Below are 26,470 nucleotides of genomic sequence, written 5' to 3'. Positions count from 1 at the left end.
CAAACAACAAATTAAGGAAAACTAAGATTTTTACACAATCCAGTTTAAAAAAAATCGATTTTATAAAAATAACCGTAGAAGCATCAAATTTTCACGAATGTTTTATATTATGCTTTTTAAACTATTTATAAATTATAACAATAAGAAAATGTCGAGTTTTATTAGTGTTTTTATTTTTTTTATTTATTGTTGTCAGTAAAAAAATTTTCATTCAGTCGAATAACTTGAAATTGTAATACATCAGTCCTCATCATGCGTTTTTGTTACCTGTGGATATTCAAAAAAATTCAAAATTACCTTTAAGCATTACTACATTTAACAAAAAAAAAAATTGTACAGTAACCGGAAAGATAAATTAAATTTTTACGAGGTTTTTTATTAGACATTGGATATTCACCCGAAATTAACAAATTCTCATACAATTTTCTTATTTTGTCGTTATTCAAAAACCATTAACCAGTAGGTACTTAACATTTTCATTAAATGATTATTTTATCATTTTCTTTACATTAAAACCTTTTAAAAATATGTTGACTCGTATTTATAGACATTTAAAATATTCAATTATTTTAGTTATTTGTCATATAAATTTTAATAAAAATGTATTCGTTGTGTGAAAAAGCTTGAAAATTTATCACAGAGTTCCTTATAAGTTGTTAAAATAGCAGTTGATAAATATTAAAGATCTATAATCACGTTTTTTTTATAAGTATTTAAAGTTCAAATTTTGACAATATTCATCAAAATATTGAACATTTTCAAATTGCTTGTACGTAGTTGAAAAATTATGAAATGTTTAAATTTTATAGCTGTAAGGATTCAAAATTTAAATTTAGGATTCTTATAAATAGTTCATACTATGAAACCAAAAAATATAAAAATAAAAATTCAGTTATTTTTTACAGACATTTTAAGTTTAGGAGAAATTACATTTTAAAACCAAAAATAATGATTTTAGTTATTTTGTTGTAATTAAAAAATGTTATTTGTGGGTAGATGAAACTTTTAGAGTATATTATATTATTATATTTTACACAAAACAATAATATTTCCAAATGCAATTTTGTTGTAAAATTAATTTAACCTAGATACTGTTGTACTAATGCCTAATAGTAAAACAAATTATTGTATTCAAAATAATATAAGGTATCATCAAATATACCTACTTAGTAATATATTATAGGCTGACTGACCGTCTTCGCTCAGAATCGTTTTTTTAGGTAGACAATAATTTTATATCATTTAATTCAAATTTAACACTATCTATTACAGTGACCCACTTGTAACCAGCTACTGCCTACTGTACAGCAGAGTGACACCCACTCACCCGCTTTTTATTCTTGTATTTGTAGGTGTGTAGTATGAAAAAAAATAAAGTATTGGTTACTAAATTGTGTATCAGGGGTGGTGTGTGGGTAGTTAAATTCAAAATTTGATACACCTTTATTTTGTTCGATAGCCGCCACTGGGTAAGTATGTTGGACTGGTGATGATGGACTAGGACTAATCTTTCACTGATCAGTGATCAATAAGATTACAAAAATTTAGGTATTTATAATATTATAAATGAAAATAATGAAAAAATTGCGAATAACATTATTAGAAATAACGTTTATGCTTTTTATTTACGTTGAACTTAACAATATTATTGTTTTTAAATCTTGTAGTCTATATAAGTAAGAATCTTATATTTTACAAGTTATAACTATGGACAATTCATAGTTAGCAAACATATGGTAACACTTTAACAGTAATTTTTATTTTTGAAATACTTTATCCATGTTTGATATATTGTAAATATTGAATTTAATAGAATATTAGATTATTTCTGTGATTCAAATTTCAATAAGATACTCAACAGTAAACTGCAAGCGCGTGATTTGGTGTACCTACCTAGTACCTACCTACTAAATACTTATAACATTATTATGCTATTTAAAGTTGTAATATTGTAATAAATATTTTTTTTTAATAAAATCTATTTTTCATCTTTCATTTATGCCATAATATTTAAACAATAGTTGACACCTACACTAATACTAACTTCACAGTTATAAGTAGGTACTTACTAAAAAACCCTAGGATGATTGAAAATAACCTATCCTGGACTATAAATTCCACTAATTTCATAGTTCTTATGCCAGTTTTACTTATCTATACCAACAATTACAATATTATTTATAAAAACAAATTTCACTGAATGTTTATATTTTCATGTATCTACAGTTATTCGTTTTTGAATTACAACAAAATAACAAAATCGTAACATGAGAAATCATGTTCATAAAAATATGAACTTTAAACCCTCATAAAAATTTAATTTAATTTGCTTGTAGACATTTTATTTTTTGATAAAAGTAGACAAATTTATGAGAAATCTTGTATTAAATCTTGAAAAATAAATTTTTTTATGAATTTTTAACTCAAAAGTTAGTTTTCAATACTTGAACTTTAAATGCCTATAAAACAAAATAGTGACGGTGGATTTTTAATATTTTTAAATTGTCTTTGAAACAATATACTAGGAGCCTTCCATTAAAATGTCAAGCTTTTTTACCCAAAAAATAAAATTTTATTGATATTTATAGAATAAAAAGGTAAAAAAATTGAAAACTGAAAATGTCCATAAACCGTTCAAAACAAATTAAAATATTTTGAATATTTTATCGTGTATAGAAAATGGTTATATAAACAACCAGTGAAAAGTTCATTAAAATTTAAAAAACTATTTTTAACTTTAAAATGTTGACCTCCCGAATAACCCAACTAGATTCACTTTCTCATCAAACAAGATAGGCAGTGTTGAAGAAAATCGAAGCAGTTTTGCTCCAAACAGTAATGACAGTCACACAAAAAAAAAATTTAAAAAAAAAAACAAAATAAAACAAACATCAATCAATACATTCATCACTCCGCTCAAATCTAATAAAGCGGGTAAGTGGGTTCCTAATAATATACAATATATGTACAATATACATTAGGGTTCATGTCACAGTAATGGATGTGTCAAATTTGAATTCAATGATATAAAATTATTGTAGGTATAAGAAAAACGATTCTGATTGAAGACGGTTTGTCAACCTATAATATTACTTACTACTAAGTATATTTGATGATATTATTGTGAATAAAGTAATTTTTCTACAATTATGCACGAGTACAACAGTAGATTATATTCATTTTGCTAAAAAAATTATATTTGAAAATGTAAAACAAAATAAGAAAATTGTTACCTACATGAGAAATCGAGTGAATATCCAATGTTGTAATATAAATGCCTGTATAAACAGCTCAAAATAAGTCAAAATATTTTGAAAACGTTAGGTGTATAGAAAATGCTAATATAAACATTCGGTCAAAATTTCATGTATCAACAGTCATTCGTTTTAGATTACTTACTACTAAGTATATTTGATGATATTATTGTGAATTAAGTAATTTTTTTTACAATTAAGCACGAGTACAACAGTTACAACAGGTTAAATTCATTTTTCCAAAAAAATTATATTTGAAAATGTCATTCTGTGTAAAAGATAACTGTTTTTATATTTTTTTTTAGATTTATTGGTTACAGTATGAACTATTCATGAGAATCCTTGTTTTAATTTTCAATCCTTAGCTATACAAATTTAACATTTTATATAACAATATAAATTATAATTACATCTTTTCATTACAATATAATTTGAAAATTTTCGAGATTTTGATAAATGTTGTCAAAACTTACTTTAAATACTTATAATGAAAAAAAAATTGTACCTATGGATCTTTAATGGAGGTCAAAAAAGAAAAAGAAAATGAAGGGATAATGTTAATTTTTACGCAATTTTTTGAATTAACACAAAAGTGCCTTACACTTAAAATTTCCAGAAAATATTTATATTAGCATTTACCATAGATGGTAACAACTAACATTTTTGAAATATTTTGACTTTTTTTGAGGTATTGATTAGGTAGGGATTTTTAATATTATTGTGGCTAAAAACTTTTTCACTAAATAAAATAGCTGTAAATTAAATACAACGATCCTTATAAGATGCTTTGATAGTAATTAAAAAATATTAAAGAAATATAGGCATGATTATTTTTTATATGCATTTAAAGTTCAAACTTTGACAAAATTCATCAAAATCCCAAAAATTTGTAAATTACTTTTCAGTTAGAAATTAATTTTTTTTCCATAGCTAACATTAGACTTTTTAGAAGATGATTCTTAACAAGGTTAATTTCACAGGATAATTACGCTATTCATATTTTATAGCCATGAGATATTTTCATCTCTGATCAGAATCATGGAATTGATGCTCGATAACTAGGGTACAGCCGAGCGGTACCTACTAGTCCACCTTTTTTAGATTGACGTTATAATTGTTGTGGAAATATCATTAAAATCTTTTAAAACTTAATAAAGCTGCAAACAATTAAATTTATTTTAGTCATTACACTATAAAAACTGTTGATAATTAGGTCGCTTCTTTTTTTTTTTTTTTAATAGTAAAATATCTAACTAGTATAATTAGTAAATTAAAAGAAGTGAACATAAAATGTTTATTGATTACATCATGGACATATTATGAAGTTTAAAGTTTAAACTCAACGTAATAAATTGCAATTCATGTTTTATTAATTATTAACGTTGTATACAATTTTGCTTTATCTACTCATTTATATAATAATTAGTTGGTCAAATATATGCTACAAGATAATACAATAATTATAATAATTAATAGAATAAAACACATTCAGTACATTTTGAATATTGAATTTCAAAATCATATAACACACAATAATTGTAACTTTATTTGAAAGTTTAAATTTTATTTAAGGATAATCTAATTTATGTTATGAATCATTTTAAACATAAATGTAACCTAATAATTAAATTAACTATTTAAACAAATTAAATAATATAATTTTAAGTACAGGGATATTTGGATACACAAGTTATTCAATTACTATTATGCAAGTATTGTTGAAATTGTAATTTAATATAAACAATATATAATATTCAATAACTTGATTCTATTTTGTTCTTCAAAATCAAAGTATAACTAAAATTTACAAAACAAAAATGATTAATTTAGGCTATGATACTACAAAGTTGTATTTATTTTTATATCAAACATACATAATTATAAATATAATAATAAAATTCAAAGTCAATTTTTAAATTATACAATAAATTGGTTTAATTTTTAAGCTTACATTATTAAGACCACATTTAGGGAAAAATCTTAAAATCTATTTATGTATATGAATAATAAGAACATATGACAGAATCTAAATTTAAGGTTCTATTTTTTTTTTATTATTAATAATAAATTAAGATATATTCCTACTAACATAGATATTACCTTATATATTCGTATTAATTATTAGATTTTTTTTAAATTATTTTTTTTTAGTAATTTTTTTCTTTTCTGGCTTTGGCACAGTGATGTTATTAGTTGTCGTATCTTGTCTGAAAAATGTAATAAAACAAATATATTTCAAGTAATTTACAGTATTAATAGTATAAGTAAGCATTATACGTATGCATATGTTTTTATATATATATCCAACATATAGAATGTATAAATTCCAAACTTTAAAAAGTGAGATTTAAAAAATATAAAGAGCACTCATTGCTGATTTAAATGTCTTTAAACTTGATACCAAAAATTAATTATTATATTAAAAATATAATTTGTAATTGATAGAATGGTTAACAAATGATGTACCTACTTCATTTAGAAGATGATATTTGTACTAATTTCTTTGGTTTATTCCTTGATTATCATTATAAAACCCACATTTTATGTTAATTCTTTGAGAGAAACATTCTTTAAATCTATACTAAAATAGTTACATTGTTAAAAAAAAGAAATGGTCCCTTTAAAATTGGTCCTATTAAAATAATGGTTAATAATATAAAATTGTAAACTATCTTATGGTTGTTTATGTGAAATGTATGTGATTACTACGGGCTAAAAATGTTTTTAATTATAAATAAATAAAGATAGACAATATATTAGTCATCAAGTATTACAGTTTGCTAACAAGTTGAAACACAAAGGTACAGTAAAACATTAATATTATTTAACATTTATAGCCTTATAGGTAACTAATAATATTTTTACTTTTATTTTATTAGTTATTTATACAGTTTTATTTGGTTGATATAATATAACTACTTACCCAATAACAGATGTGGATTGTAATGATTTATCTAATATTGATTGTTGAAGTCGTGTTATACGTCTTTCTGAAGTAGAAGGTGGTTCATTTGATGGTTCTATTGGCGCATGAACGATTGTTTCCTTAAAAAAATATATAAACATTAGATTTGATAAGCTAAATTGGTGATCAACTGATAAATAATGTGTGGTTGTTAATTCTTATGAAATTAATTTACTAAAGATAGTTCTAATAGACTGTAAACAAGAAAACTTTATAAATACATAAGTATTATTATACATATTAGCTAACATAGTAAATGGTAAAATGAGTAACCCTTACTGTCTCAAAATCAAGAAACATAAAATTATGTTATTTTATTATTATTAATTAATTAGTAATATAAATATAAAATAATACAGGATAACATTTAATAATATCAATTAAACAAAATATCAATAAAAAAAAAAAAAATGTATCAATATTGAATACACACACCTATTACAGCAATATGTCAAACAATTGTTTTATTTTATTTTAATACACTTTTTGTATAACACTTAAAAAATTTAAAAAATGTATCTTGCCTGCTTAATACCAGTATACTACCAGTAAATAATATAGATCAGCGATTCTTAAACTTTTTTATCCGTGGAATTCTTATGTCCATTTTTACAGTGGAAACCCTACTCCTTTTTTAAGTTTTTTTTATTTAGCTTTCAACCATAAGTTATTAGAACCCCTACCTACTTTAATTCAATAGTTTTAATGCGTTATTTTATGTAAGGATTATTTGCAATAAAAATTATAATAATTTCATATAATAATAAATAATAATGTATGTAATAATTTAAAATATTTTAAATAACGAACAAACTGAATTTTTAAATTTAAATTTTAATGAGAGAGTGAAATTGCTTTTTATTATTACAATTATTTTTAATATTGGGTTTGGCATTAAATCTGTTGCGGTATTTGTTGATACATAGGTGAAGAACCCCATTTGACATTTCACACATATAAGTGGGTGCAAATAGTAAAAGTGCCAACACGGCCTTTTTGTGACATTGAGGATATTCATCTTTTGAACTTTACCAAAATTCTACTAATGGCATTGGTTTATTTAAATTTTTCTTGCAACAATGATTCAGATGTAATTTCTATAAAAGTTTCATATTCTTTTGCTGACATGTCTGAAGGCCGTGTAATGACAATAAATGGATTTTTAATCCACAATTAATTTTTATATTTCACCTGTTGGTCATTTGGAAAATACTGGTTGAATCCTTCATTTAATCCAGTGAGGAGCTGAATAATTTTCTCAATGAAAACTTAATTTATATCAACCTCTTCCACTTCCATTAAGTATTTAATTGTTAGAAAGCAATCAAACTCATTGGAACGCATACAAATTTTCCAAAAATCTAACTTTTTCATATAAAATGAATTTTTTAGTGAGCAGTAAGTACATTTACTTGTCTACCATAAAAGGTGAAATTAAGTTCGTTGATCTTTGTAAAAATGTCACTTAAATAAGCAATTTAAAGTAGCTAAATTTGATCAAGAAATTGTGTTCCAAAAAGAGGCACGCACCTCGTCCCTTAATTAAAAAATATAAGTTAGTATCTTTCCTCAAGATAACCATCTGACCTCAGTACCTACTGTATAAGCACTATAAGTACACTATAAAAGTAAAGACTAGGGCGTATACCATATAAATTATTATTTAATATACAAACATTTTTTTCACCACTAGCCGCTACTAATCTTTAGTTAAATTTTAAATAATTTTCTTGAAAATGTTGAAAAAGCGCTTAGGTTTAGTGGTACACACTTTAAGAAACGTTGATAATATAGATAATCGTCTTGGTAGGTCACATACTAAACTTGATATTTGCAAGGTAGTTCACATACTAAACAAATACCAAAAGGTATTTCATACTTACTCTACCAATTATACTATGAGCTAATAAGACAACTATTTATTTTACATGTCTTTATATTATTTTATTATTATTGTATTATCAACGATTGATAAATGTTATTTTTTATTAATATATATTTTTTTCTTTTTAAGATTTTTGATATTAATTTGTGCAACTATAACAACAGATCATTTTTACTTAAGAAGAAAATTAAGGCTAATAGTTAAAATTGTTAAATAACACTTACCTTTATATGTTTGGCTTTGCGCTTAGGAAATAATAATTCATCCTTTTCAAAGACAGACGAAGCTGATTTCTTTGGAGTTTTAATTTCGGGTATGCTACTAACCGAAGACGATCTTCTTCTTTGCCTGTTGATGGGTACTTTTGATGGCCTGATTTCACTCTTCAGCGAACGGTGAATAGGATCTAATTCTACAATGCTAGAATTTTGAATCATTGATCTGGTCATAATTCGATTAGAATCAGTTGATTCATCTGAAGAAGAATCTTCATTTTCAGAATTCAAGTTAATCATACGTATTTTAGTTCGTTTTTTTGCTGGAGTATACAACATATGCTGAGAAATGTTCCCAACGATTGGTGATAATTGTTCAGAAGAATAAGAGGAATCAGAAAACTGATTACTTTGATTAGACTGATTTAAATTATACTTAGATCCAGCAACTTCTCTTTTTTCTTCCTCAACTTGATTTTGGAGTTTTTGTTTTTTTCTACTCCTGAGTGACTCTGCCACAGAGCGTTTTCTTATTTTTTCTGGCGAATTTAATGCTTTTTTTAAAACTACCATTAAATCGTCTTTTTCAGTAGGAATTTCATCATTTGAAATTAACATATTTACACTTGAACTTCGTTTTGGTTTTTTTTTCACGACAGAAAATGTTAAAACAGGGTCTGGCTGGAGTGATTTAGATCTTCGTGGAGTTCTTATTTTTGTATCTTGTTGATATATTGGGTTTAAATTAACATATTCTATTTTTTTTGATGAATTAGATAAGAAATTGAATTTTGGTTTTTTTTTTAATGCAGTATGTTCAGTTTTTATGATATTTGTATCTGTATTTGGAGTATCTTCTTCAGGTATTTCCTCTAAGCCAAACACAGTTTTCCTCTTATTAGCTTCTGATTTTTCTACAGGAGCTAAAGATTTCGATCGTCCACTTCTACGTTTTATCGATGAAATGTTTTCTTGACTTTTTGATCTCTTTTTTGATAATGACACCCTTACTTGTCTACTGTTATCTTCAACCATTCCAGAACTACGGAAAATATTTGAAGAAATAGGTTCTAGCTGTACTTGTTTGGGTTCACTTTTAGCTCTCGATCTCGTTGTTATTGGTGTAGTGTCTACTGATGGAATCGATTTGGCTTTCTTTATTTGATCAATAACAATTATTTTATTTTCTTGAATTGGATCAGATAACAATTTAGTTTTATTAAGAGTTAATTTTTGTTCTGTTGTGGAAGGATTATCCAATAAACATCCTTTTGTTTTTGAAATACTTCTTCTTGAAGATGAACGCAAACTATAGTTTTCAATTCGTGGGATATTCAGACTGCTTTTCTGACAACATTTATCTAATTCTGCAAGATTTTCAACTAAATTTATTTTGTTTTCATTAACAAAATTTTGAACATTATCAGAAGCATCTGGGCAACGTGGACCAACAGTTTTAATTATTGTTTCTAATTCAATACATTTTTGTATAGACTTGACTGGTTGATGAGATCCTATTTCTTCATTATTTAAACTAGTATTAATGTTTTCATTAATATTTGGTTTTTTTAATAATTGATCATTATCACCAATATCATCAATTTGATCAATGTTTGATGAACAAGACACAACAGATGTAGCACATTTAGAATGAACATCCTGTATGTTGATGGTATCCATTAATTGCCTTGGTTCAGTTGTTGTTGTAATGCTTCTTTGGGATATTGGACAGATTTTTTCATCATCTTCAACAACACAAGATGATTTACCAGGTTCCATTGTATTTACAGAATTTGTAGTATAGTTTTCAATCGTATTAGTTGGAACCGTATCTGTTTTATATAATTGTTCTTCTGATTTATTTGGTAAGGATGGGTCTGCTTGTTTGATTGTAAGTAGATCACAACATTTATTACCCATCAAATCTTTATTTTCCAGTTCAACAGATTTTTTGGATAAATCTACACTTGTACTTGGAATTTGCTCGTCATTTTCAAATATCTGCACGGAATCAATGTTTCCAAAATATATAGGTTTTAGATGAGGGGAATCACCTAACAAGACAGTTTGTCCTTTGTCATACAATGTTGCATTAAATTCTTTACACTCTGGTTGTAAATTATTAGAATCTGTATTGATCTGTTTATCAAAATTGTCGTCTGGATTACTTTCAGGTAAAGATTCTAGCTCTAATATATCTTGAATTCCGCCCTCTATTTCAACTTCTGGTTCTTTATTAGTAATATCAACTCCATTGTTAACTACATCTGACCCTTGGGTTTCAAGTTTATCGGCATGTACATCTACATTCAACTGTTCATTTTCAAAACAATATAAGTGGCCAAACAGAAGCATGGGCTTCTTCTCGGGAATTTCTTGTTGACCAAAAAATGATTCCCCAAACATAAATGGAGTAGATTGATTAACATCCATTTCTAGCTGATCTGCTTCAACTCCAGGCGTTGTAAGATGATTAAAACCATCATCAGGTATGGGATTAGATTCGTTTCTAAACATTTCAAAAGAATGATCATTATTAGAAGATGCATACTCATCACAATGGTTATCTTCATTCTGGTCAATAGATAAATCATCTTTATTGTTTTCAATGTCATCAAGAGTAATAGGCTCGTTTACTTTATCTGTATTTTCAACTACTTCAATAACATTCTCATTGTCTTCTATCACACTTGAATCATTTGTTTTGTCATCTTCAATTATAATACTACGAGAATTTTCATTTTCTTCATCACATATCTGACTGTTATCATTTGAATGGATCTCTTCAGCAACGTCATCCAAACGAGGAGTAAGGTTTTCTAATGAATTGGATTGTGAATCAATGGGATACACTATTTCATCACTGTCAACTAATTCATTCTTTTCCGATGTTTTCTCATTTTTGAGAGTTTTAAACAATTTCAAATTATTTGCAGTACTTTCATCATTGAGTATGACATTTGACTCTTCAAAACTGTTTTGTTCACTTGCATATTCAAGTACTTCTGAATTGTTTTCTTCACTTCCAACATTAAGCGAGACATCTGGTCCCTCTGAACTGTTTTCTTCACTTGCAACATCCAAGACATCTGGTTCCTCTGAACTGCTTTCTTCACTTGCGACATCCAAGACATCTGGTTCCTCTGAACTATTTTCTTCACTAGTATCATCAAGTATGGAATGTACTTCTTCTTCACTGTCTTGTTCATTTGTGTCATCATCAAGTATAACATCAGGTCCTTCTAAATTTTCATCATTTTCGCCAACATGTATGCCATTTGGTTCTTCTGATTTGTGTTCTTCCTTTTCATTGTCAAGTATGACATCAGATACTTCTAAATTTTCATCATTTTCACCAACAAGTATGCTATTTGGTACTTCTTCATTTTTATCATCAAGGACATTTTGTACTTTTAAATTTTCTTCATTTTCGCTTTCAATTGTAACATCTGGTTCTTCTGAATTATTTTCGTCACTTTCATCATTAATTACGAAATCGGATTCTTCTAAATTGTCTTTATTTTCATCATAAGATTTGTCTGCGAGGTTTTCTGAATGATATTCTTCATTTTCAACACATTCAAAGTCTTCCTGATCTTCTAAATCTTCATCTTCATTTTGATTAATAAACACAACATGTCCCGACTTATTCTCGTCATTATCGTTGTCATATCTTTTATCCTTATTTTCAGATCCAATCTCTTCATTTCCACTAAATGTTATGCCGCAGTTATTTATTTTTTCTTCTTCATTTTCATCAAATTCAATATTTTGTTGATCTAAATTGTCCATGCAAGGATGTTCTAAGTTACTTTCATTGCTTACTTCACTATGAAGTTCTGAATTATTTTCATCTGCTCTTTGCCATATGTTTTCACATTGCTTTGGGCTTATTTCTCTTTCAGATTCTTCTGAGTCTACATCATAATTGTTGAACTCTTCACCTTCTTCTACAATTTCATCCACTTCACCTTCTTCTGCAATTTCTTCTTCTTCACCTTCTTCTGCAATTTCTTCTTCTTCACATTCTTCTGCAATTTCTTCTTCTTCTTCGCATTCTGCAATTTCTTCTTCTTCACCTTCTTCATCTTCTTCTGAAATTCTGTCTTCCTTACCTTTTTCTTCAATTTCATCTTCTTCTTCTTCAATATATTCTTCTTCAAGTTCCTCGTCATCACTATGTTGACAACGGTGTCTTGTTTGGGATTTAAATCTTCCATATCTTGTGTTTTCTAAATCACTGTCTTCTGATGCAATAGTGCCATCATCTGATGCAATACTGCCACCATCTGATGAAACACTTTCATCTAATACAATACTGCCATCTGATCCAATATGGCCTTCTGTTACAACACTCCCATCTGATACAATACTGTCATCTGATGATTTTTTTCTTGATGAACCTACAGATAAAATGTCACTTTCATCCTCATCTGAATCCAATAAAATACAATCAATATCATCATTCATTTTTTTTACTGGGGGCTGCTCATTGGAATTTGTTTTCTGTATTAAACAGGCAGTAGAAATATCATTAAATAGTGGTTTTTCATTTTTACTTAAATTCTCTTGGATATTCGGAATTAGACAATTACTATCAACATCTAAAGGAGTCAAGGTCACATAATGCTGATTTAAGATTTCTTTCTTATCTATTGGAACTGATTTTGGAGTCAAAAGTTTAATGTCTCCATTCAAAGCTAAACTTGTATTTTTCGGTGATAATTTTGATACTGGAGTTTCTTTATCATCCTCTTCATCAGATGTCAAGAGAACAACACACTCATCTGCCGAACTCAAAACCATTTCTTCGTCATTCGTTTCATTTTCAGACATGTCATCTATTTTAATTTGTTCATGTTCAGAACATGGGTTTTCCTCAGAAATATCCATTTTTTCATATTCATCACTCATATTCATTTTAGAATTATCTTTGAGTGACTCCTGGAAAGTTAATGGTATTTGTTCAGAAATTATTAGATTTGGTAAATCATTGGCATCACTGCTACTAACGCTGTAAAAGCTTTCATTTTCAGGATTATCAATTTGTTGTACCACTTCTTCAAAATCAACTCTAAAAATAAATAATTTATAATATTATTATAAAATAATTAATTGTTGATAAAATGTACACATTATTTTAAAAATTATTATAGTGCATAGCCTATTGTAATGTAGATACAGTTTTGAATTTAAATTTTAAGTCTGAAAATACTGTGACTGGGGAATTATTGTTTACCGGGTGATTCATTTAACGCAAAATACTTATTATTAAAAAAGTACAAGGGCCATAAGTATCATATTCATAGTTAATAATAATTAAGAATAAGTATTGTTCAAGCTATAATTATGACTCAAATAAGATTCATAAACGAGACTTTGGCTTAAGAAAAGAAAAAGAATGACTTAAATTAAGGTTGTTTGAGACCTACCATAAGCATCAGGTACATTTAGTTATTATCACAATATTCTTATTTTTTAAATTATCAAAATTAACTTAAGCAATACTTATTCGGTATTATTAAGCACTTAATGTTTTTGAAAATAATTATCTTACATAGTTTAAAATCGTTACAGTCAAAAATATTATTCTATTTTATTTTGTGTCCTTATAATTTATAAAGTTTTTTACTTTTTTGAACTTCATCAACGAAAGCAAAATATTTTTTTGCGTATTAGGATGTATAAAAATTGAATTTAGGATGAATAAAATATTTAAAGTTTAGATGAGTACAGCAATAGATCAACACTGTGCGTGGTAACCCCACTCTGCTCATCTAAACTTTAAATATTTAAAACTTATAAACTACTTGTCTTAAATTTGATTATTATGTAACGAAGTACTTAAAAAAATATTTTGCTTTGGAATATGAAAATAAAACTGTATGTTTTCACACAAAAAGTAATAACTTAAAAAATGTCGAGGATAATAAATATTAATATATATATTTCAAAAATGTTGTTTTTAAACAACTAGAAACAATGTAAAAAAAATGTTTTCAAAAACATTTAGTTACACAAGCTCTTAATGATTGCAAACACGAAAGAAGAAAAAATATTTACTTAATGTTTCAATACAATATTTAGTATACATATTTCTAGTAATTTGATTTCTTTCATAAGTATACACTCTATTCAACTTCAGGAACACTAATAATGGAGACTAGTTTTTGTCAGCGACAGTCAGGTACCACCCATTTGTTAACCCCACAGAATCATCAATCTATATACTTTCCGTGTAGTATTGCCATTCCCCTGTGCACAAGTCGGCCGCTATCTGCATTTCTTAAGTTGAATAGAGTATTATACAAATATTTAATATTATATAGATACTAAAAAAATAATAAATACAGATAAAAATATAACGCACCTTTCAACTGTAGTGTCAGCATTGCCAGGTAGACTAAATCTAATTGAAGACCTTGGAGTCTTATCAAGACTAAACGATATTTTTTGTTTGTTTGTTGCAAATTTTGTCTGCAATCATAATTAATTTAATAACAATCAATAAATCTGAATATGAATTCAATAATATAAAAACAAATTGTATGTTAAAATCATAATAAATATTAATATATTTTTATCTAAATTTAAACCTTGTGATGATTGGAGGTCTTTTTTCAAGATATGGCCATATAAAAATGTTTAGAGTAGACCAAGAATCATAATAAAATTTAAAATAAAACCAATAGTTTAATTGATTCACTTTTCACTTTTTCTCAATTTTATTGTGTTAAGTAATACAGAACCTTAAAAATATATTATAAAGGTAGATCAAATACATAAAGATAAATATGAAAATGAAAGAATACATTAAGTACCTGTTTTAATAATATTATAAATTTGATAATTATTTATGTACTATTTTAGATAAAATGAAATACATGAAATTCTTAAACAAAACTTTATCCTAATTAAATAGGTAAACTAATTTATTAAGAAGATGGGCCCCACCAAAAGCGGGAATTATTATTATTATTATTATAATTATTTAAGGGGTATTAAAATCAAAGTTAATGAATAGACACAATAGGCTTATAGTATGGCCAACAAAAAAATATGCCGCGATTGTCATGCGCATATAAATTTAAAATCCAACAAAATTTGATCTGAAAGCATACTGCGATAAAATACTATGTACTATATACCCACTACCTATTGCCAATATTCCCTAACGTAAGACACCTGAAATTTCGTGAAACATAATTGTATAAAATTGTGTATATTATGTATCACTCTAAAATATGTACCTTTAAAATTGATGAGTAGCTTGTAATAGATGGTGACGCAATGGTTTTTTCAACTAAAGGAGTATTGAGTATTTCTAATACTTGTTTCTCAATTGGTTTTACAACTTCATTATTGGCTTTTGGGGTACTTAATAAATTTTCATCTACTTTTCTGCGTTTTTCATTACAAATCATATCATCTATAGGTGACCGCTTCCTTGTACTATTATTTGCTGGTAAGAAAAGATCACTAAACAAAACAATTTAAATTAATATAGTAAGAATTATCAAGTAATTTAAAAAATAATAATAAATAATTATTTACATTGAATTTGATGGTGTAAAAGATGCACTCTGTCTTTTTACCAAATTATTTACTTTATTCCTCTCCATTACAAACATTTTACTCTCATTGTTCATACATTTCACAACAACATCTAAAAACAATTAATTAAGTTAAACAAAACTATTTGTAGTAAGTAGTTAAACATGATAACAGTACAATATTCTACAATAGTATTAGAATACGCATTAACTAACTTGGTTTTTTATATACACTTTGAAGAGGAAGACGGCTATAATCGTTTTTCATAATATTAGGAATATTTTTTTCAAATCCATCAACTAAAAGACTAGTAATTGTCAGTGCATCATTATTATTTGACTTAAGGCTAGCTTTTAATTTTTGATTTAGTTTGATAGCTTCTTTATGTCTAAAAAAAAAGTAATTGGAGATTTATTGTTTGTTTAACATATATACATCAAGCTATACTGCTATACAGTATACGATGTACATGTATACATAATTAATAATATTAATACTATATATTTTTTAAAATACAATTTGATAGTCCATGGGAAAGTATTAATTTAAATGGTGAAATTGTCAACTAATTACAAACATTATTTGATTTACATTTATACTGTTTATTTTAATATTGAATAGTATTAGTATTGGTGTCGTTTAAGGTATATGTTAATCACTGTGTGTATACTGCTATGTTTACTACAGCCTAACCATATTATACAGGGTGATTCATAAAGCGTATAACACTCATTATCTCAAAAAGTATTAATGTTTTTGAAAATATTTTTTTACAGTTTCAAGTTGTTAATAAACTATGTTTTTATTAAAAAATTATATTTTTAAATATTTATATCTAATTTTTTAAGTTTTCACTTTTTTGAATGACAGCATAGAGTTTAAATTCATATTCCAAAACATAATATTTTTCTAAGTATTTTAATTCATACAAATCTAATTTAGGGCCATTAGTCTATGAGGTATAAGCATTTAAAGTTTAGATGGGCGGAGTGGAGTGGTATGGGGTTACCCCGCAAATGTGTGTCCAGTGTGTCCACTACTCCGCTTGTCTAAACCTTAAATACTTATAACTCATAAGCTACTGTCCTAAATTCGATATTTATGTAATAAAATACTTAGAAAAATATTCTGCTTCGGAAAATGAAATTAAAACTATGGTGTCATTCAAAAAAGTAAAAAACTTAAAAAATTATAAGGATAAAAATATAATTTTAGATTCTGAGCGAAGCGATGAATGTATTGATTTTACAATGATGTGTTTTTTTTTTATTTTTGTGTTTGTCATCACCTTTTAGGACAGTAAAAGTGCTTGGATTTTCTTCAATAGTAACTTTTCTGATAGGAAAGTGAATCTAGTTGGTACTTTGGGGGGGTCAAAAGTAAAAATTTCCCAGTAGTTTTCACAAGCGACGTGAAAAACAAAAAAAAAATTAAGGAAAAACGGGAATTTTTACGCAAAATCTGTTTTCGAGAAAATCGATTTTAGTTTTTGGTGTAACTCTAAAACAAATGACCGTAGGGACATGAAATTTTGACTGAATGTTTATATTAGCATTTTCTATACACCATAAAATTTACAAAATATTTTGACTCTTTTTGAGCTGTTTACGGCCATTGTCAGTTTTCAATTTTTTTAGTTTTTTTTTCTATAAAAATCAATAAAATTTTATTTGTTGGGTAAAAAAGCGTGAAAATTTAATAGAAGGCTCCTAGGTTATTGTTTCAAAGGCAGATGAAAAAAATTCAAAATCCTTAGTCACAGTTTTCATTTATAAGCATTTAAAGTTCAAATTTTGACAAAATACGGAAAAATCACGAAAAATAGCAAATTATTTTGAATTGAGAATTCATAAAAATTTTTCTTTTTAAATCTAAGATTTGAAAATGTAATATAAGATTACTCATAAGTTTGTCTACCTTTATCAAAAAAAAAATGTCTACAAGAAACTTAAATAAAATTTTTATGAGCGTCTGAAATTTATATTTTTACAACATTTGATATTCACTCGATTTCCCATGTAACAATTTTCTTATTTTATTGCAATTAAAAAGAAATGACTGTAGATACTTGAAAATTTCACTGAATGTTCATATTAGCATTTTCTATACACCATAACATTTTGACTCTTTTTGAGCTGTTTACGGACATTGTCAGTTTTCAATTTTTTTAGTTTTTTTTTCTATAAATATCAATAAATTGTTATTTGTTGGGTAAAAAAGCGTGAAAATTTAATATAAGGCTCCTGATATAGCGTTCTAATAGTAGTTGAAAAATATTAAAAATACATAGGCACAATTTTTTTTTTTAAGCATTTAAAGTTCAAATTTTGACAACATTTATCAAATTTATAATTTATTAATTATTTTGTAGTTAAAAATGTATAAAATGTTTAACTTTTATGGCTAAGGATTGAAAATTTAAAACAAGGCTCCACGTAAATAGGTTATATATAAATTACTTTATTCACAATAATATCATCAAATATACTTGGTAAAATCATAGGCTGACAGACCGTTTTCGCTCAGAATCGTTTTTCTTATACAATGATATTATATCATTGAATTCAAATTTAACACTATCCATTACAGTGACCCACTTGTAACCTACTGTACAGCAGAGCGACATCCACTTGTCCACCTTTTTTTACTTTGTTTTTTTAATAACTCGAAACTATGTAAAAAAATATTTTCAAAAACATTAATACTTTTTGAGATAATGAGTGTTTTACGCTTAATAAATCACCCTGTATACTGACTAAAATGTCAAAATATTCTACACAGGGCAAAATAATTGTTAACTAAGATAACTATGAGTTATTTATTACTCATGTTAATTCTTTAGACTTTTTCAATGTTGAAATATAAAAAATGTTAATGAAATGAGGAATTCTAGATAAAAATGTATTGTTATAGTAAAACCAATAATATTTAAAAAAAAAAAAACAAATTAGTAATTAGTAAATTAAGTTAAGTGTAAACAGCCATTTTTATAATTAACATGAAAAGTATATTGCATCATTATATGATACTATTGAATACATTTTTCAATATTAAAAAATTAACAATAACTTAGAATAGGCTTGATAAGTTATTGGAAATAATTAAAATTAATAAAAATGTTAAGTTAAATACAATATTTTAAGCTATTTTTCAACCTCATTAAACAAAATAAATACATTTTTAATTAATAATTCAACTTACCTTCCTCGCTGTAACAAAAATAACAATTGAAAAGTTAATGTTTCAGTATCATCAAACCTTTTCAAATAAGAAAAAAATAATTCTGCTTCATCCGCATCCCAGAGATACTCTATCAAACATTTTAATCTGTTTGTTTCTCTACATCCTAATAATAAATAAAAAAAACATTATAAATAAGGTTTTAATCAATTTATACAGAAAAAACATACGGTCAAAGAAATATTCAAACAAAGTTTGTTTTTCTTTAAAGGGTCTTGCTCGTAAATAAATTAAAGTATCGAAACATTGGTTGTTCATGATTTGCAAGTTAACATAAAACCTGAAATAAAAAAAAATACAAATGTAACTAGTTGATACTATACTTATTGTATTCTTTTAAATTCAAACATATCAAGAAATTATAAATTGCTGTTGCAGTTAATTTAATATACATAGTTGATTTATTAGGGAATCCCTTATATGTTCCATATTCCCCAACTGGAGATCCCATGGTGGTCAATTTTAAATGTTATATCAAGTATGTTATGTCTTAAAATTGTGTTTATAGAGTGACGCGCCTACACCATAGATAATATAAAAATGAATAGACTACTCCTATATTAACAAACAAAAGAAGAATGTGGTTTAAAGACAGACTGCTTTTATATAGCGTACTCACTCCAGTATGAGGTTTTATCATTAATTTTATTTGTTATATAATTGAAAAGCATATTTTGAAAGATATTGATTAATAAACCAACTGAACAACACCTTGGGGAAAGACCTCGGTAATGGTGGCAAGATAGAGTAAATGTAGACATAAGAATGGCAAACAGAGTAGTAAATCATGAGACTCCAGCTGAAATAATAAACGGAAGGGCCTAATAGGAGCTGCAAAAGACCTTAAAGGTAATACAAAAAGAAAAAAAAAATACATAAAATTGAAAAGACCCCTAAAAATATCATGTTCATTCTCATGTCATAAATTCTAGTTGTCTATCTATATGGCCTACATAGTAAAAATGTACAACATTGTACAGTACATAAATGCATTACATTTACCACTGTTATTATTGAGATTGATGCCCTTATTATAAAGTAGCACAAGCCTTAGTCATAGTTTGATGTACATTTCTTTTTTATTTTAGTTTATATTGCATGAAATATCAGAACTGTAGCAAAATTATTAACATAAACTATTAGATCTCCAAATTTTAGAAAGGTTCTAAAAAATATAAATTTAACTTTTGTTGTAATAAGTTTATATACTTGTACACAATTTAAATAGAAGTAAACATAAGCGTAACTACGGGTCAGGACAGTATACTTACTTAATAAAAGTTAAATACAAACTTATTTGTAATTAGTTATTTATTATTTTTATTAGTTATATAAGTATATTAGTATAAGTTTTGCCTATGAAAGTAAATATTTTGAAAAATTAAGTTTATAAATTTGCGTTGATAAAATAATTATTAAATAAACAACATATAGGTAGTCCAAGTAATGCATAAATTATATAATTAGATAACAAATGTAACAATTATAGAATCTCAAGTATGGAAAACTTACCAGATTTTTATGAACTTAATATATATATAAATGTAACTATACCAGAATATCTCTTACTTGTGATCATTGATGTTAACTAAACTGATTTTAGTAAGTTGCATGTAAAACCGTGCCCAAAAATATTGTTCTTTATATACAAGTAATTTCAAGACAGTCCAGTGATACCAATCCCAAGATTTATCATTAACCAGCCATTCATGACTACTGGCTAAGATATCCATAGCTTCCTATGAGTATTAAAAAAATTAATATTACATACAAATAAAATTAAATGTTAAAATAATATGATAATAGTGTGAATAATATTTACTTCAAACATGTCATGATCCAATAACCAGCTAGCACGACAAAGTGTATTCAATCCTTTATTCTCAATATCAAATTCAATAGCAAAGTTACACATACGATTTGCCGTTATTACATCAATCCTAAAATAGGTCATGTAAAATAATATATAATTTCAGTAAATTATATTTTTAACCAATAAATGATTTTTAAATATTAAAACTAACTCTTGCGATGAACAGACGTCAATCAAAAAATAAATTGTGATAAAATCTTTGACTTGGTTAGAAAGTGCAGCATTCAAATAAATCCTTAATAGGCATTGAACATTAGACGGAGGGTACAAGCCTTTGGTTGCTTCACCACCTTCATGTTGCCATTGTTCAATTAATTTATTGCCTTTAGGTTCATTAGACACAAATGCGTCAATAAGATATAATGACAAATCTCCAAATTCCATTCGACTAAAAATGTATTATTGTCTATTTAATTTAATTATTCATTTTAAAAATTTAATTACTAACCGTTTAATTGCATATTGAATAAGAGATGTAAAATCACATTGTATAATTTTCTGAGTAGGGTCTTCTTCATTAGATTCTGGTAAAAGTCCATAGTTAAGAAAACATGTCACCGCTTTAAAATATTGAGTAACCAAATTTAGTGTATACACACGATAAGAATAATCAACTGAAATAAGAAAATAAATATTTGGGTTAGTTAATTTAATTTCAATGATACATACTATTTACTTTAAAAATAAAAATATGAAATCCGGTATAAATACTAATAATTATAAATGAAGAATAATACATTCTCTGTTCAATTATATTTACCATTTATTATATGAATACCATATGCATTATGCAAATCTTCTAGGAAATGTTTAACACACAGCATTTGAGATAAGCAATGATTTAAAATTCTTTCATTTTTTTTACCCAACTGCGTACCAGAGTAGTCAAATAAAGGAACACCTAAACCAGATTTGTATTAAAAGTCATAAAAACAATCATATTTAACATATTAGATATTTACATAATTTGTCTGCATATTGTTTGACAACCATAACGTGCTTCCAAAGACATTGAACTAAATGTAAAATTGTTGCTTCACTAGATACATATGTTCCATTTTTCCACTCTTCAGCACATGCACTAAGAACTGACATAATTTTGTTTTCTACTATAATTGATATTACAAAACTTCTTTGATCAGGCTGAAAAAATTAAATTTAATCATCAATTCTTATAAGATTATAATATAAGTATAAATAAAAATACTTATTTTAAATGAACAAAATTAATGAAATATATTTTTATTTCTTACCAAACTGTAATTTACGTAATCATCAGTTTTATCCCAAAAGAAAGGTCTTAAATTTGTTTGTAAACATTGGCTGAATATTAAACTTGGATTTATTAACAACCTCCAATTTTTTAAAAGCAATTGATCCAGAATTTCTTGTTGAACACCAGCATGTTTAAATCTAATAATTTCAGTGTCTAATAAACAATCGCATTCTGGAATAAAAAATTTAAATTGTATATTAGAGAACAAATGGCAATGATTAATTACTGTAATATTACCAAAATATATTGAAGATGGATAATAGAGTTCTTCAACATTATTTCTAAAATTGTAACCGAATGGGCGCAATGTTTTGTCAGAAATATTTAAATCTAAATAACTGACATTATGAGGCAATTTTACAAAACTAGCGTAAGAATTTGATACTTTAAGGTGATTTATATTTGATGGCATCTGGGCTTTATACCACTGGTTAATATCAAACAAAAAAACGTAAGATTCAGGGCTAGCATCAACATTTTGGCGAATTTCCATTAACATTGCAAATAATCTAATTTCACAATCTTCATCCATATCTAAGCAATGTAAAAAAACTCATTATTTAAAATTATTATATTTTGCAAATACATATTTAACATTTGGCATATAACTTATATTAGATGATCAACATTAATTAAATATAAAGTGTTAAATTACCAGTTTCATTTCTGAACAAGTTCACATTACATAAAGTTAATGCAGATATACATCGACCAATTCCAGATTCTCTTCTCAATGACATTTCTAATTTTATGCCATTTCCTTTATAAACCTTTGTACAAACACAATATTTCATAAAAATAATTATTTTAAATATAAATTTGTAAAATTTACATACTCTGTATGACAAACGGCCATTTGACATCATAGTTCTCTGTTCATAAGTTAAAGCAATCATCATTGCATTTGGAAGTCTAGAATTATCTGATTGAATAACCCAAAGATAACATAGATTGTTTGGATCATCAGAAGGTTCAAGAAAAGTAATATGGGTTACTGGCATAACACATTTAGGATCTTTTAACAAATATCTAAATGAAATCATAAAAATAATTTGAGTTAGAAAGTTATAATAAACAAATCCAGTATTTACAGACACATACTTTGTAAGATTTATGATTTTATAAATACCTATTATTAAAGAGTGACCAAATACTTACATTGTTCGCATTACTTTACAGTCCCATAGTTGGAAGTGACCTGTAGAATATCCAATGGCAACCGTATTGATTTCTTCGTTATACAACAAACTAGATACGCTGAAGTTTAGTTTGCCACGGTATTGTTTTTTACAATAGATACAGAAATTTTCTACGATAAAATATAATGATTAATAAATTATGAATAAATTGCTTAAATTTTATTTTACCATTTATAAACATTGCTAAATGACAATCACTATCATCACTCATCTCTTTAACTTCTTGGCAATCCTCGTTTTTTCTTATAATGAATAGTTTGCTTGGTCTAGATTCATTTACAACTATCTCATTTCTTCGTAATTCTATGGGAAAAAAGAATTTTAATTTTAAGTTTATGGTACAATATTTGGTCAACGTACGGTTTTCAATGTGACGATGTCTTAAGTCAACTGCAAAAACTGCTCCAGTTATCATTCCAACTAAGAGTACAGTGGACATAACTTTAAATTCATCACAAAGTTGATCTTGCGCAAGTGATTCATTATTTATAGTAGAAATGTAGGATATCTGAAATAATGAATATATATGTTAAAATTGATATTTTTTATTTAATAAAATATTACTTAAGAGGACGTCACAACCCTTATTTGCTGTCCCATAAATAGGTCAACCGAATTATTTATTAAAGATTCTTGCAAACAATTTGCCATGAAAAGTCTGTTTGTAAGTTTGATACAACACATGTGGGTAGTGGGTCCTCTTAAGATAATTATAAAAATTAGCATACTGGATTTGGTATATGAATACAACGAATGGTCGTTAATGTAGGCAATTGACAAACAAACAATATACCAAAAGATTTACATGAACATCCGACTAACAGAAAGTGTGAATTTTCAGTTTTATGTAATTCTTGAACAAAGGTAATCTGAAATAAAAAAAAAACAATAGTATCTAGTATTATTTTACAGTACCTACAAACTATAAATAAATATTTTATACAAACAGATGGAAAAATGTCTAATATCTAATATTTTTAGACTTTTTAAAAGATCATGGTTTTCAACAATAATTATAAAAAATTAGTCAACATTTCTCCCAACTAACAATAAAGGTATCATTGAATAAATTTGTTTATGCAAATCATAAACCATAAATCAAAATACTAAATTATTTTTATGAACATTAATTAATTATATTTGTGAATTTTATAATTAAATGTTATTGGTTCCTAGATCAAAATAAATAATAATAATGTCCAAACAATATGTATAATTAATAATTAACATCATTGTACCTAGCTTCAAATAAATTATTTATGAAATTGTCAACATGGATTTAATGCCTAATCATTTTATGAATTCTGATTTCGGAAGATAATATAACAGCGGTTATACCTATTGTTCCTACAATCATAATATTATTTACTTAGGTACTTTATTTTTTATTTTATTATTTGTTTAGTTTATTCTTTAAATTTTTATGAGAAATAAATAAATAAGTAGGTACCTATATTAAGTTTTGAACCGATAGTTATCGAAATCAATTAGGTACTCGATTAGGTAGGTCATTCAAGTTTAGATGATTTTATAACTAATACATTTTTAATATAAATTACAGTTAAAAATGTTTAAAAAAGCATTAAAAAACAATAAGCAGCAATAATTGATTAATTAGTACATTTAAACTATAATTAAGTCCAGAATTAGTTCCCTAGATATTATACATGGGTACCTAAAACAATTATTGTGACCTTACCATTATTTCCCTCCAAAATTGATCAGTCACCTAGGTCTTAGGCATTTATTAAGCACACCTACCTATTTATCCCTGTATTTATCGAAGCGGAACAGTCGATTTAACGTGAGCGGTATCAACATTTATTAGCCTAAACCGGTGTGAAAAAAAAACGCACCGGGATGTTTGGACAATATCACTGATATGGTTCAATATTCCAGTGAGTTTTTTTTTATTTACACCTGTTCTTACTGACGATTTCTCATATAACATACATTGTCTAGCGAGAGAACACGCCAATTCTGCGTAGCCCCACCATTGAGACTGGTTTCACTGTGGCAACTGGTCTCCCGTGTACTCCCGAGGGGACTGGCTGAATAACCGATTTTCGCATGGAGTGTACTCTCGCTGGACAGAGTATAGGTACCCATTTACCCAGTCGTCTTGAGGACGACCAACGTGGTTGCGCGACTTACCGTAAACGATTTGTCCTTTTGATTGGTGGCAAATGACCGGGACGACACAACTGACCCGAGCTGTTTCGAATAAAGTATGATGTTGGCCCCGGCGGCGAACCACGCATACTCGCCGTTGGAAATCAGACCGCCGGACTTGTCGCAATCGGATTCCAGCAGCTCATTGGAAATGTGATGCGAGCCGATGACCTGCATCACTTGTTTCAGGGCGGACATGTTGCCGTACGCGATCAGCAACGGAATCACTCACGACGCTCACGCACACGGTACGCGGTTACCCTAGCCAGCGGGAACGTTTGCTCTCGACAGAAACCGAAAACGCGCTCTCTCACACACTAAGAACACCGAACGCACATTAGCAGTGCCGTGTTATAACGATGCCTGTCGATGACTTCACGGGACGTCCATGCTTTTCCAGAATAAATTTTTTTTTTCCTAACCGTACAGACATCCAATATTCCACTATCAGACAATGGACAGCGTTGGCGCGTCGGTGCTGCTTGCCGTGCATGGCACTATGGCAGTCGACCGTTCCCACACCCCTCCACCTAGACCACAGGTCACGTGATTGTACTGCTACAGTTGTTCGACAAAACGACGCTGTTGTAACGGCAGAATCAACCTTGGGCAGAATGTTGGCGACGCGTAGATAAAACGACGGAACATCTACATGCCGCATTGTGTTTGCCTATGTGCAGCTATAACAGGGGTTATAAGATCAAACGTTATCGGACAACTTACTTGTCTTAGCCGGACGTGGGAGTGTGGGAGTGCGGGAACGTAGATAAAAGAATACGCGCGGAATATTGAACTAGTGAACTACCGAAGTACCTATAACCTACTAAACTGCTGAAC

At 27.2% G+C, this 26,470-nt stretch overlaps 1 protein-coding gene across 1 annotated transcript; it reads right to left on the bottom strand.

Annotated features, from left to right (window-relative positions):
• Window positions 1-4,701: 4,701 nt before the first annotated feature.
• LOC132951395 (uncharacterized) lies at window positions 4,702-26,095 on the bottom strand. The gene is made up of 24 exons (XM_061023209.1): window positions 25,616-26,095; window positions 24,190-24,330; window positions 23,822-23,969; window positions 23,630-23,764; window positions 23,421-23,571; window positions 23,099-23,291; window positions 22,918-23,032; window positions 22,500-22,796; window positions 22,240-22,433; window positions 21,949-22,129; window positions 21,747-21,887; window positions 21,435-21,600; window positions 21,138-21,374; window positions 20,936-21,053; window positions 20,683-20,852; window positions 19,284-19,393; window positions 19,075-19,219; window positions 16,089-16,261; window positions 15,874-15,985; window positions 15,570-15,798; window positions 14,690-14,796; window positions 8,329-13,393; window positions 6,178-6,299; window positions 4,702-5,461 (listed from the first exon to the last, which is right to left on the bottom strand). Exons 1-24 carry the CDS (start codon window positions 25,829-25,831, stop codon window positions 5,392-5,394), a joined length of 8,736 nt encoding a protein of 2,911 aa, XP_060879192.1. The 5' UTR covers window positions 25,832-26,095; the 3' UTR covers window positions 4,702-5,391.
• Between the last annotated feature and the right edge of the window lie 375 nt (window positions 26,096-26,470).

This window comes from Metopolophium dirhodum, chromosome 1 (assembly GCF_019925205.1).
Source record: "Metopolophium dirhodum isolate CAU chromosome 1, ASM1992520v1, whole genome shotgun sequence".
Lineage (NCBI taxonomy): Eukaryota > Metazoa > Arthropoda > Insecta > Hemiptera > Aphididae > Metopolophium > Metopolophium dirhodum.
This window is presented reverse-complemented; position numbering and strand designations above follow the sequence as displayed.

Excerpts from the sequence above, each read along its gene's own strand:
- LOC132951395 (XM_061023209.1), bottom strand. The coding sequence starts at position 25,831 with ATGTCCGCCCTGAAACAAGTGATGCAGGTCATCGGCTCGCATCACATT. Across the intron at positions 21,054-21,137 it reads GACGTCTGTTCATCGCAAGA|GATTGATGTAATAACGGCAA; the intron begins GTTAGTTTTAAT and ends GACCTATTTTAG. Across the intron at positions 15,799-15,873 it reads TTTACACCATCAAATTCAAT|TGATCTTTTCTTACCAGCAA; the intron begins GTAAATAATTAT and ends TGTTTTGTTTAG.